Source organism: Aulonocara stuartgranti, assembly GCF_965226115.1.
Source record: "Aulonocara stuartgranti genome assembly, chromosome: 15".
Taxonomy (NCBI): Eukaryota; Metazoa; Chordata; class Actinopteri; order Cichliformes; family Cichlidae; genus Aulonocara; species Aulonocara stuartgranti.
This window is the reverse complement of record NC_138951.1, coordinates 24,269,054-24,286,309: the sequence shown is the minus strand read 5'-3', so window position 1 is coordinate 24,286,309 and position 17,256 is coordinate 24,269,054. Positions and strand designations below refer to the sequence as shown.

At 41.0% G+C, this 17,256-nt stretch overlaps 1 protein-coding gene across 4 annotated transcripts in view; it reads right to left on the bottom strand.

The window, feature by feature from the left end:
- Positions 1 to 17,256, bottom strand: part of col12a1b (collagen, type XII, alpha 1b) — a 150,052-nt gene that overhangs the window by 102,849 nt on the left and 29,947 nt on the right. For all 4 annotated transcript variants that reach the window (XM_082505922.1, XM_082505919.1, XM_082505920.1 and 1 more), the window contains exons 13-19: positions 12,662 to 12,931; positions 6,758 to 7,024; positions 5,748 to 5,940; positions 4,012 to 4,136; positions 1,809 to 1,958; positions 1,402 to 1,521; positions 146 to 310 (exon numbers count right to left, since the gene is read on the bottom strand). In XM_082505922.1, coding sequence (XP_082362048.1) covers positions 146 to 310; positions 1,402 to 1,521; positions 1,809 to 1,958; positions 4,012 to 4,136; positions 5,748 to 5,940; positions 6,758 to 7,024; positions 12,662 to 12,931 — 1,290 coding nt within the window. The remainder of the gene's footprint in view (positions 1 to 145; positions 311 to 1,401; positions 1,522 to 1,808; positions 1,959 to 4,011; positions 4,137 to 5,747; positions 5,941 to 6,757; positions 7,025 to 12,661; positions 12,932 to 17,256) is intronic.

Sequence of the window (17,256 nt, the reverse complement as noted above, 5' to 3'; positions counted from 1 at the left end):
ACTAAAGTGGCTGCTGGTTGATCATTTTCAGCCCATTCTAGTAAAGTCAGGTACTTTTTCTGCTTCGCTGCATGCAGGTAGCAATCATCCAAAAGTTCAAACGTGTTTTAATTTCCTTTTCTTTAAACCAGTGAAGCTCACTCACCAATAGCATAGAGCTCAATGTCGCTGTCTCTCAGGTTCTGTGAATTTACAATGACTTCATCCTGGGATTTTCCGTCAGTGATCAGGACGCCTATTTTGCGGGAGTCTGGACGCAACCCCACGTTGGGTTTGAAGTTGTTCTGAAGGATGAAGTTCAGAGCCATTCCTGTACCACAGTGAGGAAGAAGTTTCAGTTATGTGTGCAGATCACAAAGCACTGCATGCTGCTTTTCTGTTGTTTAACCCCTCTGAAACTAACCTGACCCATCAGAAAGCTTACAGCTGGATCATGTGATACCGAATATGTCCATTATCAAGGACAGGAATCGAGAACTGGTTCTATCGACCCCACTTATTCGTTGCTCTTGCACACACGCCACAGTTAGCTGATTTCAGTTCACGTGCCAGAGGTGGAAAACAGTGCCACAGTCTAAGAGCGTTGATATGGACATTACTTTTATTTTCATTGGACAAAAGGACAAGAGTGTGATGGTAAAATGGAGACCGCATCTAGGACAAACAGCTGTTAAATTATGCTGCTAACACAACTTCGACTCTTTGCAAGCATCTGCACAGACAGCATGCTAACACTAAGCTAGCCAAGAACTCAGAGTGGAAGCTGAGTGAATTCTGACCCCAACTCAGCAGGCAGATGCTGAACTTCAACAGGTAACAAACTGATGAGTAGCCTTTCTACCTATTCACTGTGATCGCTTTAAAGTTAAACCCCTTATAATTCTGTGTGTCTGTCTATGAGTGGTAGGTTTGGATTTCCATGGAAGACCATCATGTTATAGTAGATCAGCTTTTCCTTCCAGCTGTTCAATGCTAAGCTCAGCTGCTGCTTCCAGTGTTTTGTCACTATTAACTTGTACTACTTCTGCTTATATCTTCTCAACTGAGTAATAAAATAAAAGTCTTGTTGAATTTTTACCGTCTCTGCTTAGTGTGTCTCGCCTCGCTCTAACGCTCCATGCTGCATCTTATTAACTTTGTGTCTACTCTCTCCGGTAGTTTGTCCATCGTCTTCCTCACACCTGTCTGAAGTTTCTTCCTCTTAAAAGTGAGCTTTTTGTTCTCCACTGTGGCTGAGTCTCACACCAAGGGTTTGGCCCCAGTATGTAAAGTGCTTTGAAATTATACTTTATACTTTGTATACGTTGTGATTTGCCACAGTATATAAAAATGAATCAATTTGTCTCCCACACTGGCACCCAGGTCAGTGAGAGCTGGGCCAAAGTACTAAAAAAAAAACACCTGTCATGGTGTTTCCTCCTTTATATGGCAGGTTGGCAACAGCATTCATCAGGGATTCTTTGGTGGGGTGGGCGTTCAGGTGCCATTCAGTCTTTGGGTCACCGCTGTACTGAGCCAGACCTGCAGAAAATACAACACTAAGGATACAGCCACTCTGATTTGGTGTAAAACAGCTTATTTCAGATACAGGATGGGGGTTAGATTGAACTGTTACTCACACAAAGCTACTCTAGTAAATTCCCAAAATTAAAATATGGATCTAGAAATGAGCACAATATCTTCCATTGAGGTTTAAAGATACCATTAAGGGAGGTTAAGGTTAGGCGAATACCAAGAGACAGTTGTCTGAAGGAAAACATCCCTCCATGTGACTCATGTCGTTATAGTAACAATAGTGAAAGCTTTACCAATCTGGACTCTTTCTGGGCCGATGTCAAACACGCTGACCATGCGACCAATGAAGCTGCGGATGGTTTTGAAGTTAATGCGTCCAATGCTCCAGGAGCCGTCGACCAGCAGCACGATGTCGGCCTTCGCTGTGGTCTTACACTGAGCGTCTGTAGAGACGGTGGTGTTGGGAGGAGAGGAGGTTAGTACACAACAGATACCCACCACAAGTGTCTGTTTAGTCTTACTGTGTGAGGGAAAAGTGTGAAAGAGTGAGAGGAAATGCATCAGGAGGACAGAGGAGTAAGCAGGACATCACGAAAACTCTCACAATCACAAGATGCTTAGACAACAGATTTACATTATGTAACACAAATAATTCACACGTTGTGTAACAGCTGTCAGTGCAGAATTAAGAGCTCTCTTCATGGTCTTTTTTTCTCTCTGTGTCTTTCTTCCAGCACAGCAAGACACTCGGGGTGTTTTGTGCTGCTGTAGTCTCAGCAGCGATTAGCCTCTCCCATACTGTGATCTACGAGGCCTCCTGCTCCCTGAAGTTACTGCGCATTCCTGCTCCAGGTACCTGTAGGGGGTGAAAAATGGCCGCTCGTCCATGTTTTTAGGACGACACGCCCAGCAGTTAAAAACAGGGTGCCTGTGTGTGTGATTAAAAAGATGAGAGGAGACGAGCAACTTAATTTTTTAGCAGGCAGCAGAAACAGATGCTTGATGCTCGAGTTGGATGCTTGGCCGCGGTCTGTCTGAGTTATACCACCGCCAGTAAACAACGCGCTCATGTCCCGGTGCCGTTTATTAATAAAAACAGATGTCATAAACAGAGGCAGCTTTCATAGGTTTCTAATAAGCTGCAGACAACTGTTGGAATCAGTGTCTCTGAGGGAGAGCAAATGAAAATTCAGCCCAGTGTGTCTGTGTCCTGCCGAAACCTGTAGCAGCTCCGAATTGTTGTTGCTTTTGTGTCTAAGCTTCAGTTAAAGGAACTGTGTGGTGTTACTATAAACAAGATGCTTGAAAGTTTCAGAAAATACAAATAACTATTTCTGGAGTTGAGATTATTTGCATAAAAGATGCTGTTTGTTTACAAGTAAACAACAGTAACATGAGTCTGAACCTGTATATCTCCACTAAGGCTGAAAGCTCCCTGCGCAGCATGCATGAGATGAGATCCTTCCAAATTACTTTGAAGTGTTTTCTTCAGATTTACATGATGACTCGAAATTGTTCTTGGTTCAATCTGATACATTTTTGTGATGACAAAATCTCCAGTTGTTGCTCCAAGTTGTAATTTTGACTGTAATCCTGCTATTAAACAGGCAACTCGTCCAGAATTGACAGAAAACCTGCCCTTTTATGTTTGCGATGACACACACTTCACCCTCACTTTTTCTCTCACTCTCCTTTGTGGATGCAATTAGCATTGAAGGTTAACGTTTTCATTAGCCAAATCCTGAAAAGATGCTTGGAATCACATTTTCTCGCTTCAATGTCAGATTTTTCCAGTTTTGTGTAAAGAGCAAAATTTAAAAAGGATTAAATTTAATGGACAGTAAAAAAATAATGTTTCTGCAGCATATTAAGGACGCATTAAAGACCATATGGACCTGTCAAAAACACTGAATTAAAGCCTGCTCTGTTAGAGCTGCAGTTCAGTAAGCAAGGATCTTGGAGTGGCCTGGCGTGTTCCCTGCTCGGTGGGCAGTCGGTCACCGTGTCTGCTTCGCATTACAGCAGGAATTTCTGCTGCGGATCAGCACCTCCTCAGGGTCTGATGGGAAGCATAACATTTTCCTAGCTGCATACATCCCTCCAGCATCGAACCCTCTGGATCATAAAAAACTCTAACTGCTTATGGCAATGCCATTAAAGCTCAGTGCTTGCAGCATGTGAGGGGATCATTTGTGCAGTTCATATATATATTCATGTCAACACCTGATCGCATGTAACTCTGCTCCACATTACACTCCCACTAACAGTAGGGAGGTGAGAAAATGTGAGCCAAGCATCTCTAAATAATTTCAATGAATCGTAATCATCTGTGCCGAGTTTCAGTCCCACAGCGACAGCGATTTCAATTCCCTGTGATAACATATAAACCAAAGTTTTGGCACTAATCTGAGCGACACTTCAACGTCAGAGATCAGAGAACGTCTGCTCTGCAGGCCTGCTAATGAGCGCAGAGAGAAGTTTGTTGTCGGCTTTTACCAGAAAGAGTGACATGAGGAGATTCGGGTTCATCCTTGAGAGTCGTCTTTTCCTCTCCTGCAAGAGGCAAACTCTCTCCTCCATCAAACATCCCAAACACAGCGACAGAGTACTTTGTTCCTGATCTGAGGATAAAGGGGAAAAGAGACAAACCGCTAAAATCATCGGAAAAAAAAAAAAAAAAATCATCATCAGCTTATAAGCCTATAAGCAGTGAACCCTTTACTAATATTAACTTTTCAACTTATTAACTTTTTTTTTACCAAAGACGTGGAACTTTACGAAGTTGTTTCATGTCAGTGGTGAAGCTTTGCTGCTTCCCTCAGTTCTAAGCAATTTTGTACAGCATAAACAATCAGATGACATCATAGCTGGTGGAGGGTGTGCTGAAACCTAAATGTTTGACTGCAGTCAGATTCGCAGCACTGGTTCAAGAATAAATGTTAGTTTGAAAGCATAACAAAGCTTTATTTGATTTATTAAGGGTTGAATTCCAAACTAAGATGTAACTTTACCCCTCAAATTTCAAATTAAGAGATTCCCTATGAAGGTCCGAGTAACACTGAACAAAAACAATGTGTTTGTGTTCAGTGTTACTCAGACAATGCTAATAGCCAGATTTGGGAGGTTTTACCTGCCTGCTGTGATCAGAATATAATCTGAAATCACTGCACACAATGTAGTCTACAAAACTTTATTTTTGGAAAAGCTTTACATCTTTTGCTACTGTGCATCAACCTTGTACCATGTATTCAGCTAGCTAAGCTGCTACCTAAACATTAGCACTGTTTATGTGTTTAACAGTCTAAGCACAGAAAAACAGCTTCCCCACATCAAAATTAATGATTTTTGTGTAAACATTTACATTTCTATTAGTCTTTGTGCAATCATGCTGTAATAATTCAATTCCATTTTATTATTATTTTATTTATATGACGCCAAATCACAACAACAGTCGCCTCAAGGCGCTTTATATTGTAAGGTAGTAATATAGAAGAATACTGTAAAAAAAGGTCCTGTACTGTATCCAGGTCCCTACAGCCTTCCAATAGGAACCCATAACCCCAATCTGTATTTTCAAAGCAAGTTGATAGAATCAGTATCTAACATGTATCTCTTATCTTTAACCACATTAAATATTTTTTTCACCACAGCAGATGATCTGCCTCCATCTCCAACCCTCTGCATGTTCTCCATAAAACTCGTCTTCCTCTTTTCATCCTTTCATCTCTACCATACAAAGAAATATTCATAAGTTAACAGAAATGCTGCTGTCTTCTCTGAGCCTAAGCTCATTTAAAATAGAAAGAAACAAAGAGGAAAACTTTTCTGTGGTCTGACGAATCAGAATTGGAAATCTTTTGGAAAACACGGACACCGTATTCTCCAGACTTAAGAGGAAAGAGAGCATCTGGCATGTTATTGGCATTCAGTCCAAAAACCTGCATTTGAGCAGCTAGAATCCTCTATCAGACAACAATGGGACAACAGTCCTCTCCCAGACATTCAGTAGCGGCTCTCCTCAGTTCGCAGATATTTAACTGCAACTTTCCCTGATACTACTGGGTCAAACTACTTTTCTGGACCAAATCCTATTGTTGACAAGTTATAGAATTTATGAGTTCTGTTATCATAGTGTCCATTTAAGCCTTTTCCTGTTGACTGTCTTCTATATTTGTTGTTTCCTTTTAAATGAAATCCTCTGCGTATGCCATAAAATAACTCTGAAAGCTTACCTGAGTTCCTCTAGAACAACTGTGTTATCATAGGGGCCAACAAGGAGCTCCTCAAGGTCAATATCATTCCCTGTGGGGTGAAAGGTGACTTTGTAGCCCCTGACTTCCCCAGGTGCTGGATCCCAGGACACTCTGAAACTGGTCCTGGTGGGCTCTGAGGTCAGAAGGTTCCTGGGACTCTTGTACGGTGACACTGAAATAGAAGAAATCAGTAGGAAATTCAGGACAAACTAACCTAGAACTAAACTCGACACAACTCCAACTCTTGATGAAAGTTTTTAAGGATCAGCCACGCCACATTCAAGCCAGTTTCTCATTAGTCCATAATACAATTCCTTGAACCCAGTGTCGACCGTTAGGAAGCCCAGTGTCATGCTGTGTGTTAGTAATGCTAGCGTGTGATTGAGAACGTGTTTATCTGTGATTTTAGTGTTCTCGTGAGGAGGCGCTGCAGCACCTGTGGTGTGAAAAATACTCCTCTTAACAAGTAGTTTAAACTTGAAGTCAGTCCATGAAATTGTTGGTGGGAAAACGGGAAAAAAAATCTGCAACTTGGAACAAAGAAACATTTTTTTTTTCCAAGGCACCGTGACTTGGTGTGAGGTTTCTCTGAAAAATTGTGAATAAATCTTTAAATATACCAGGTTTATACGCTGCCTGGAAAATATAGACAATTCTCTAGTTAACTTCAGCACTGAGGATTAAACCCTGGAGGCTACACATCCTCACACATCCTTAGAGTGGGCCTCAGATTTACTTTTTCTCATTATGTAAAAGCTCCTTTAAAATTAGAGCAATATAACATGAAAACTTTCTTACAGGAGTATTTTTTCTTATAAAAAATGACTTTAAATGAGTGACTCTGTGCCCATTGCATCCAGCACCTGAGCTAAACTCATCCACCAGCGATCATATTTTTAGACTGAGCACAGGTATAAACGTCTTGGCTAAGATGGACATGTTTCTGCAGTGTGCTGTCTCTCAGAGGGTTGAATTATGGACCAACGTACGTGTCGTTCCTACTCCTTGCCTTGCTTTTCCTTCCCTGCGCTTGTAGATGGGCAGAACGGTGATATTGTATGTGGTCGCGGGCTTCAGATTCTTCATGATGGTAGAAGTGGCCTTTGCAGGGATTTTCTGGACCACTTCTTTGCCTCCGTTGTGGGGAACGTACTTCAGCCGGTAGTTGAGCAAGTTGCCCGGCGCTGGCGTCCACGTGACTCTCATGGTTTTCTCTGTCTCGTCTGACACTCTCAGTCTTTTCCCATCAGCAGAGGCTGAAAACATAGAATGCACTTTTAATACTGCAACAACATAATTCAGTATCGTTAAAGAGAAACTAGTTGTACCAGTTCCCCTTTAAATTGTTCCTGGGGAAACCTAAACAAAGTATATTTGACTTATCCAGGGTTTGTTTTAAAGTAGAAACCTGGAGGGCTGAAAAAATGCTAAAATCTGCAGTTCCCCCGATGCCCACTTGGGGCTGGCTCCAAAAACAAGTCAGTCCCCACAGACTCCCATGTTAAAATCTCCAACAGCTGAAATAAACACATTTACAGCCTGCTCCAAAAACAGTTTTGGCCTCTAAAGCTCATTTCTCTCTTTATGACACACGTATGGAAGAAGATTATTTTTTCTTTACTTGCCCCGTTTATATTTTATTGACGTTTAAAGTTGAGCAAAATGGTAAATGGCTCATGGTTATGGTATCACTGCCTTTTGGAACAAATTTATTGCATAATCACAAATAATATAGCTTATTGTGGCATTAACTGAACTAACAGCCCTTCTACTAAGTCTATGTTTTAGTTTTGTTTAAGTGAAATTCTTGTGTTTCTAGTGTTTTATTCATGCTACTTAGCAATAATTAGTTTAAGTCTATGGACACAGCTTCACTCCACCATCTCCTCTAAACATGGTCCCTTCTGGCTTCATAAAAACTCAGCTGGTAATGCCATTATGTTAAAATCAAGGTTTCAAAATAGATCCTACAAATTAGTGGGTGACATCAATGTGAGTTTGTCCACCTCGATGTCAATATTTTTAGACTCAGGCCTTTTTATCCAGGAAGTCTCTGCACGGAGCCAGGCTCTGTTTTAAAGGCTGCCAATCACAGCACACACACTGACAAGGCAATCCCATATGATGTTTTTAATTAATTATTTTATTTGATTTGTCATGCACCTTAGTTATTTCTGCTTTCTCCTTACTTTATGTTCCTACTATTATCTTTCCCAGTGTTCATTCCTCGCCTCTTGTGTGTGATCTTTGACCTCTGCTGTTGCCAAACTGCTTGTAAGTCTGTGTGCTTTCTTTATTTTTGGAACGCTGGATAGTTTCTGCTCTTTGTCTTACTGCCTGTCCTCAGTCTGCACCAGCTGCTCCTCGGTGTCCGACCTCTGTTCTATTTACTAAAACCCGGATTCAGGATTTTTACCTGCTAGAGATTTTGTCCTGTTAAAATTGAATTTAATAGAATCTGATAAAATGAAATTTACTTGATTGGTGTACATTCACTTTATACCAAGCATATTTTTCATAATGATTAATTATTAAATTAACCTATGATTTTATAAATTTTACTCACAATTATTGGGTGAAAGATCATTGTTTGAGTCTGTATAGCTAAAATTGTGATCTCAGCTGGTCTTCCCACCAGGCTTGAACCAAGACCCAGCTTTATATAGATAATAATGCACAGCCACTCCAGCGGAGTGCAAAAGCCGGACGTGAGAAGCATAGGTTCACTTTCAGCCTAAAGCTCTTTTCATGTAATGTACTTTTTGCCACATTTCATGTCCTTCAAAAACACTCAGCATTGCTGCCATAAAGCTCACTCAATATTTCTTTATCTGAACCATTCCAGCAATCATCACTTCTTTCGGCCACGTGAGGTATCCCTCTGTATTCCCTCAGTCGTCGTTAGCATTCATAACTGCGGGCCTAAATGTTGAGTAATACCATCAGCTACCTGCCAGATGTAATTGGCTGTAAATTAGGCTTTCACCCAGAAGTGATCGGTTGGGAGGAAATGGTAACCACATTTTCCTTTTTGCTCCGAAACAACAGAGAAGCCCTGTGAATTAAAATTAAGTCATTCTGACAATACTGCGAGCGATTACAAAAACTCTGTGAGGAAATAATATGTATATTTAATGATCCGGGGGAAAGTTTTTCAAACTACTTGATTTCACTCTGGAGGATTTTTATAGGTGGAAAAAAATACTGAATCCAACTTCTCCGTGTGTTGATGGATTTAAACAAATCTAAAGCAGGAGATTCAAATTTCCTGCTGGAAAGATGCAGAGGGAGAGCATGAAGTAAGATGCGATAGTTTATCTGTGCCTTCTTTGTTTCGGGTGGCCCGTGTGTGTGTGTGTTTAATTTCCCATGTGTGCAAATGAAATGAGGGACGCGTTGATATTTTTAGAGAGTGCCTCAACTCGGACACAATAAGTGAGCGTGCAGTTCACAGGACACCCACGCTGTAGTCGTGTTATTGCTGAGAACGCAGCACAAGCAAAGCTGCCACCGCGCTGCAGCTTCGCTTTAAATCTCGGCCTAAAAATAATCTACACTGAAAATTTTAATTTCAATTTGGACGGCTTTCACCAACCAGGAACCAGAAACCCGTTGGAGAGTGCCAACTGTTTGATTATGTAAGAAATAGATTTTTTTTTCCTGACAAAAGGAAGCATTGAATCTGTTTTGGCTCACGTTCACTTGCAATCAGAACAGCGAGTTTCAGCCAAATGTCTGAAAATAGTGAGGACGTCCTTGACTTCCCCTCTGAGGGTTAAAAACACGGGTTCGTGGCCTGAACGCTGCCTTTTAAACATCTGGACTGATGCTAACCAGATGATCTCAGAGTAACTAATCACTGTGATCTCAAGCAAGGCACTTTAACCCCCAAATAAAGATTATTTATTCATTCAAAGACAGGAGGATACACAGGTAAGGGTAAATTTCAGGTGATAAGAACTGATCTCAAAATCAGATCTGCTTCTGCCAGAGAGAAGAAAAGTTTCTGGAGTCCTTTTTAAAAATGTATAAATTGTTAAAGACGACTGATATCCCCAAGCAGCCCTCATGTTGCGCAAAGATGACTTTTTTGGCACCAAATAAAACACGAACTACATCTGAAGTAACTCATTACTCACCTTATTATACAGACTACCCTAAATAGTGAGTGTGACATTGTAGTCTTCACCCTATATATGTTTAGAGTTTATCTTTACTCTAAACAGTTCACTTAAAGTATCCCACAACGTACTAGGAAAAGTAATGAAGTCCAGCTGATGGTCACTGCCCAAGAGGCAGACACACTGTGATGTGCCAAAAGCTGCTGATCTTGTTTACCATGACCTTTATGGTAATTTCATAACTTATTAAATCAAGTCATTTAATCTTGAAGTCTATTCAAACATTTGACAAGTCTGGCTGCTTTTGTTGCACAAAATGAGTTTTACAGGGAAAACAATGGTCTGAAGCATTTTCCCAGTGTTTCCCAGCTTCTTATTTGTTTAGTGTGACATGGGTTAGGGTGAGGTGTTAGGGTGGACTCAACATGAAAACACTTGGAGGGTTAATGTGTGTTAACAGAATATTGGACTGGGGAACTTGGGCCCAAAGATGCTCCAACCCAGAAAGAAGACACATTACAAGCTGCACTAATGATCTTTTCTTTTCATCACTCTGCTGCCAGATTTTGTGAGTATGTGCCGCTGACAAACAGACAGCTCCAGGGAAAAAAGCTGACCCCCAAAAAATGCCTTTCTATGTTTGTGGCTTGTAACAGAAGGGCCAAATATTTACTTGTGTGACTGCGGGAAGTGAAGCTGCAATCATCAAGACTAGGGATGGGTATTGTTTAGGTTTTATCCGATACCGGTGCCAAACCGGTACTTTTGAAACGGTGCCGGTGCTTAAACGGTGCTCGAACCGGTGCTCGAACCGGTGCTTAAAGAATGGAGAACACAAAATTGGTCCAAAAACCTCTCATGTTCAGCTGTTTTTTTGTAAAAAGATAACAATGTTAGCCTTTTCTGCAGCTATGGGGCATATATGGTATCACTCTTGGATGGAAGCAGTGCTTAAACAATGGAAAAAACACAAACTTTGTCCAAAAACCTCTCGTTTAGCTGTTTTCCACTTTTTCTTTGGTCATTTTAGCCTTTTTGGCCAGGGTGAAGGGAGTATCTGCCATCAAACAAGAAGACAGCCGCATGTAGCTATGATGATGTTTGCTAGTTCACCTTACATGCATTAATGTAATAACGTGGTTAGCATACTCAACGTAAATTACACACCAACAACATTAAGCTACTCGCCCAGAGAAGAACGGCTGCTGCTGCCATCATCATCCGTCATCATTTCTGCTACACTGGCAGGGCTAGGGGCCAGGACTCTACTCTTCGGGTTTTTGGGGGATGTGGCTAACTCCGGGTCCGATAACAGGCACCACACCCGCAGTAGATGTGCACGGTGTGAGGTCTCGCGGCAAGCTATCAAATACGGCGCATTTCTCGGCTTTTAAAAAAAATGCTGTGTCGCCAGGTGTTTCATCGGATTTGAGGTGTTATCTCCTTTGCACAGTATCAGCTTAAAGCACTTGTTGCAGGCTGCTGAGTTTACATATTTTGCTGTGAAGTACAGCCAGACTTTTGACCGCTTCACCTTGGGCATTTTTAATCTGTAGCTCTGCTCTAAAAGAACGTACGTACCTGGGCCCGCCTACTATCCTCGGAAACGTAAAAGGATTGGCTAGAATCTAAAGTGTATCAGAGCTCAGGGAAAAAAAAGCACCGAAATAAAGCACCGAAATGTGCGCTGCTTTTCGGTCTGGTTACTACCGTTTATGACAGAACCGTTGCCATAATGGCACCAGATACCGGATACCATCCCTAATCAAGACATAAAGCTCATGTGCCAATAACTGCAGTTCCTCTAATGTCCACTTGAGGCTACCGCAAAGTTACCTTTGTTCTGTATGGGTTATTTCCTTCTTTAGAGCAGATGTGTAAGCTGTGAGTTTGGAAACTGTCAAGGCTTTTATAGTATAGTTATAAGTTAAGGAGTCAAAATTCAAAGAAACTAGAATCCAACAGGTGGTCTCACTTTGCTGCATCCACCTTTTATGTACATAATATGCTCAAGTCCCACCTCCAGCCCCAAGTGGGCCAACACCCCCCTCGCAACTAAAATTAAAGGTTTAATTATCACCAAGATTTGCTTTTGTTCGTTTTTCTGAGAAGCTGTAACTGACGACATGTTCATCGACACCAGAGGTGTCAGTGGAGTTAAGCTAATCATCCGGCTGTTTTCCTTCCAGGGTCACATACACTAGTGTCAAATGGAAATAAGAGAATCTATTGACTCTTATATAAAGTGCTGTTTCACAGAGATGGTTGGGACGGTATGATATGCGCTCTCCTAAAGCTTTTCGTGGTCTTCTCTGAGTGGGACGCTAAATCACACTCTGGTCGCTACCTAATGTCAGGATGTCAGACCATCTTGGCGTCAGTAGAAAGGGCACTGCTGACTGTAGGTCCCACCTTCCAATTAAAAGTTGGGTAACACCATGGTGTTCAAGCAAGGCCAAAGCACTTACGTCCAGCACTCTATCAAGACTTATTCCACCATGACAAGTGAGACCACACGGGAAGGTTTGCTTTCTCTTTGCTAACGGTTGGTCCAATCTGTGATCTGGTTTTTGTTTTGAGAGTCAGATCAAATAGAAACATATGTTTGCTCACGGTTAACATTTATTTTGTCTGTTCTTTCATAAATACTTCCTGTAACTGTCATTGATTATATATGAATTTCTTTATTTTTTCAGCTTTCATCCTTTGGTGCATGCATGCATTTTCTCTTACTGCTAAAGATGAAAGACTGAAGAGTTTATTAAGTCTTACCATCTGTGATTTCTGATCCCGTGAGTGGCTCGCTCTCTTTGTGGCGGTAGGCAGCGACCACAGAGACTTGGTAAAGTGTCTCTGGAGTCAGACCTTCCAGCACGGTGCTGGTTTCATCTCCTGGCACCGTTTTTTCTTGGATCTCCTGGGAAAACATCGACTTCCACTGAACACGATACGTATTCACATTCCCAGGCGCCGCTGTCCAAGACGCCACGAAGCTGGTGTCAGTTACATCGCTGGTGACCAGGTTTTTAGGAGGACCCCCCTCTGGAAGTAACAGTTAAGCAGAGAATTAATCAAAGGAACGTGAGACAATAACTTATACTGTGTATGAAATATAAATGGCGATGTAATGTTGATTCCACAGTTTTAGTTTTTGACACCATAGCAGTTAAATTTCCTCTCAAATCACAGCAGATGTTTTCAGACTTGACTGTGAGCATTTTTTATACTGTACAGTCACATTGGCAGACATGTTTTAATGTTCTTTCCAGTATTTGTGACTTCTTTTATTTAAAACCATCCTCCCTTTTAAACAAAGGGACCATAATGGACGTGCTGCCAGATCTAATTATTTTTCAAAATGGAAACTATTAAAAGGCAATCGAGTGGACCGATCACCACAGCCATAAAGGCCTGAGAGGACGGCATAAACATATGTGAAGAGCTGTCCGGTGCTTTTTGTTCATATTTTGGGGATATTTTGAGATTTTTCAGCATCATTAGTGAGTGCAGAGCATTGGATAGGGGAAAGAAGAAAGACATAAAACATGTCGGGAACCGCATGAACTCAAAGTGTCCAAGCACCAACAGGAAATCTCTTTAATGTAGTTCACTGGATGTCTTTGCATCATCAAATCATCACTATAGTCCTCCTTTTATTGGAAGATCTTCTGCTGGACGCTTTGATATCTCACTTTTTTCAGCTTTTTGCTGGCTACTCTAGAGTTAATGGTTCGTGAATGTCTCTCTTGTGGGTTTTATGAACCTTTAGAACAATTTATCAAACAGAAAAGTCCTTTTTCACTCCATATTTTGCCTTGTTCCCATGTGTAACATATGTTATTAATATTTCTAGTTCTCTCCGACTGGATTAGATTTCTATTAATTATTACGTATTGGATATAAATCAATTATATTATATTTTTGGAAGCCTTTAAACATCAGATCCAGATGAAAATCAACCCTTCTGATTAACGCTGGCACATTCACAGTTCCTTTTCCTCTGTTGATCATTGACCACTGTTTATGTCCTGAAGGTGAGTTCAATATGATTTTTAGCAATACAATTAATCAATCAATAAAGGGAAATTTTCCAGTAATTAAAGCTGTCCAAATTCTGTTTTGCTAATTGTGGAACTGTGGAACATTACAAGCATAGTTTTAATTACTGGATACCTGGAGATTTGTTGTGGATACTCATCTGTATCTGAATGGACTAACTTGAATTTTAGTCATAATTTTTTTTTTAATCGCCTATTTCCAGACACGTGGGGTTTAAAATAATACTGCAACCTGAACTACAGCACATTTTCTTTTTCACAAATATTTACATGCAACTGCAATAAATGTAAGAGTCCTTAACCAAAGTGCTGGTTCATTATAGTGAAGGGAACATGGCAGCAATGTTACAAATCAGGTTCTGGGGGCCAACAGTGGAGCTCGAGATGCACAGGAATAAGATTTGTCTTGTTACTGGGATTTCTTCATAAAGTTTGTTTGTGGTCTTTTCGTGCAAATTTGTCAGAGATAACACAACAGTTTCAGGATTTTTCCAGATTTTTGTTCTTGGACTCTCTTGGGGGGGCTTTGCGTCAGTCACGTTTCAAAGTTAACCTTAATTATCTGTCAAAATGTTCTAGCCCCTCCCCCACTAAGCCCCATTTTTCTTTACTGGCTGCCCTTCACAAACAGAAGGTTTGAACAGCAAATGGGTGTGGCTTATTGCCAGATACCAAGTGCTTCTGTGCTTCTGATTGTTGGGGATATCTCTGTGTTATTGTAGGTCTTTACTTTACCTTATAAAGGACCTTGAGGCAACTTTTGCTGTGATGTTGCACTATACAAATAAAACTGTCCTTCATCCCCACTCCCCCTGCTGACCTATGCATACCTGGACCCATGCATGCTTTCGTCTCAGCTCGACTCTCTCACACCCTCTCTGTTTTACACTAATTTGCTCATGAAAAGCACTCTTGCACAGTGCAGTGAGGTTCATTGTTTTATAGGATTTCCAAAGAGGCAGCAGTCCCTGAGGAAACGTTGGATTCCATGTGTGGGCGAGGTCAGCGATCAGAATATTTGCGTACCATGTCTGAGTTTGACTGACGAGCACCTCTTCAACAAACCCAGGGCAAGGCATAGACTGATCCCACCAGTTAAACAAGCTGAACTTTGGGGATCAAATATGCTGTGGCATAAACTCAGTGCTGGTAGAAGTGATATGGACTGTAAAACTGGTTCATGTTAAAGTTTTCAGATGATTTAGGACCTTAACTCAACTTCCTGACAGCTTCAGTCACACACAATATACACACGGATATACACAAACCCCAAAAATCTACTTTGTGTTGCCTCTCACTGTTGGGTTGCCTGACTCGTGTTGCCTCTTGCTGACATACAATCTCCTCTTCTTCCATCATTCACAAATATTTCCAGCAATCTGCTGTGTCTGGATAGGAAAGTGAAAGAGGGAGGGCCAATATTAAATTATAGCTCTTCGTCTGTGGCGATGAAGTTTCCACAACAGGATAATTATCACCAAATATTAAATCCAGCTATATAATCAGCGCAATAAGCGTGAAATAAATCACATTCAAGCTTTTTTGCCAGTCGATGCAGATCTTTGGAGAGAAGGGAGGGGAAAAAAAGGAAAACTCCCTGCTCAACAAATATTTATGCAAACTCAAAATAATTAGAAAACATGAGAAATAACTCAAATTAAAAGGGAGCCTGGATGTTATTGAGAGCCAAAATGATGGCGGAAATATAATTTTTATCGTCTTTTTAAATGTGCAAAACATGTGGCCAAACAGAAAGACAAGCTCTATTAGTGAATTAAGTCGCTAAGAAGTTCTCAGGCATGTCAGGACAAACAATTTAACAAGATTGAACCAGCAGATTGTTCTGTGCTCACAGCAGCATGGGAAAGATGTACAAGGTACAGATGACCCAAATTAAGGCTTTTATTTTGACAGTCTGCATCTTATTTCAATCAATTTTTATTTCTGAGAAGAAAAAGGTTCTTCTGTCACTACAAAGCTTAATTTTCAATCCTCTGTGTTTTGAAGGTTTACTTTTGGAGAATCTTCAAGAATGTGAAATGTGCCGATGGAATTCAGGAAAAACTGTCAAGCGTGTACTTCTTAGTTTATTTTTAACTGTCACTGGTGCTCAGCTTCAGTCACCCCATTTTCACTGCACTGCACCTCTGCCATCAGCAGGAAGCTACCAATGCTGCCATTTGTTTTATCTTCCCGGAGGAGCTCTGGCTCAAAAAATTGGAAAATAACAGCCGTCACATGGAGTGTGGAATATCTGGACATTCTCAGACATCTTTTTCCACAGTCCATCAAAGTAAATCGGAATAAAACCACAGAAATTAAAGACAGTATTGCTGATTTCTACCACTGTCTATCTATAAACTATCTACAAATCAAATTCAAGCTGCTTTCAGCTTTTTCCAGGGAAGTTCAGAGTTTGGGGCTAGTTTGGCTAGCACCTTCGTCACTCATAGCGTGAACAGAAATAGCACCTGAAGGCCATGTGACTGAGGCGGGTCTGAGGTCCTCTCAGGTCTGGCCTCTTTGTGCTGTGTCTGGGACTCCCTGCAGTCACAGTGGAAAGTCTCTGGGATCGCTGCCTTGTATAAAGTTGGCTATTTGACATGTTCCACTGCAAAGTGTGCAGAGTCACTGCAGTTTCATCAGGGCAGCCTAGGTGGAGATAAAAACTTCACTCTGGTGGTGTTGCTGGTGCTGCTTCATATCACGAGAAAAAGAGAGGAACTGCCCTGAAATTGAGTTTCCACTCCGCGTGACTGGGTTCACATTAAAGGGCCCATGCTGTCACATGGCGTGTACATAAAGCTGATTCAAAACACCACAAAGAGAGTAACTGACAGGGGGGGTCATATTTCTCCAATATTAGTTTTCTTTATTGGCTCTCTGTTAAATCCTGGATCTAATTTAATTTGCTATTTATTGATTTCCCCCTTTTCAAAATTAATTTATCTGTATGTTTATTTATTGTCACAGTAGTTTGTCTGGGAACTAGTGTGTTTTTGATTAGTTATATATTTGGATTTGTTGGTTTTTATGGTTTTGATTCTCATTATTGTTTTCTGCTTATGTTATATTCTTAGTTCTAGTCCTTAGGTTTGTGTTACCTTGCCTTCCCATGCTCCACATCTCATGTTTAGTTACTTTTGTCTCTGTGCTCCATGTTCGCTCTGTCTTCCCTGTCAGCCGTGTCTCCTTGTCAAGTCTGCGTCTCTGTGCCTGTCTTGTATTTCCTGTTATACATTGACAGTCTTCTGTGTCCTGTGTTTTCAGTTTTGCTTCCTCCCTGTCTTGTTATGTCAGATTAGTCCC